General features: G+C 59.1%; 1 protein-coding gene across 1 annotated transcript in view; it reads left to right on the top strand.

The window, feature by feature from the left end:
- EMH_0036820 (uncharacterized protein) overlaps positions 1 to 323 on the top strand; it is a gene marked incomplete at both ends in the record, with an annotated part of 4,926 nt that overhangs the window by 4,312 nt on the left and 291 nt on the right. Inside the window, one exon of the mRNA XM_013495125.1 lies at positions 3 to 323. Coding sequence (XP_013350579.1) covers positions 3 to 323 — 321 coding nt within the window. The remainder of the gene's footprint in view (positions 1 to 2) is intronic.

Below are 323 nucleotides of genomic sequence, written 5' to 3'. Positions count from 1 at the left end.
AGGAGCTCCTACAACAGCAGCAGCAGGTGCCGCAGGAAGAGCAGCAACTGCAACCGCAACTGCAGCAACATTACTACCAGCAGCAACAGCCAGAGCAGCAGCTGCAGCAATACCAGCATCAGCAGCAACAGCAGCAACAGCAGCAGCATGAGGAACAGCAGCAACAGCAGCACTACATAGACCCCTTGGCTGTTCAGATTCAGCACGACGAGGCAGCTGAGCAGCAGCAACAGCCGTGCTTCGCCGAGCAGCCGCTACAGCAGCAGCAGCAGCAACAGCAGCAGCAGCAGCAGCATCAGCAGCAGCAGCGGCGTAGCAAGGGC

This window comes from Eimeria mitis, genomic scaffold, assembly GCF_000499745.2.
Source record: "Eimeria mitis Houghton genomic scaffold, Emh_scaff1428, whole genome shotgun sequence".
In the NCBI taxonomy this organism is placed as follows: Eukaryota; Apicomplexa; class Conoidasida; order Eucoccidiorida; family Eimeriidae; genus Eimeria; species Eimeria mitis.
Note: the sequence above shows the minus strand (reverse complement) of the source record. Positions and strands in the feature narration are given on the sequence as shown.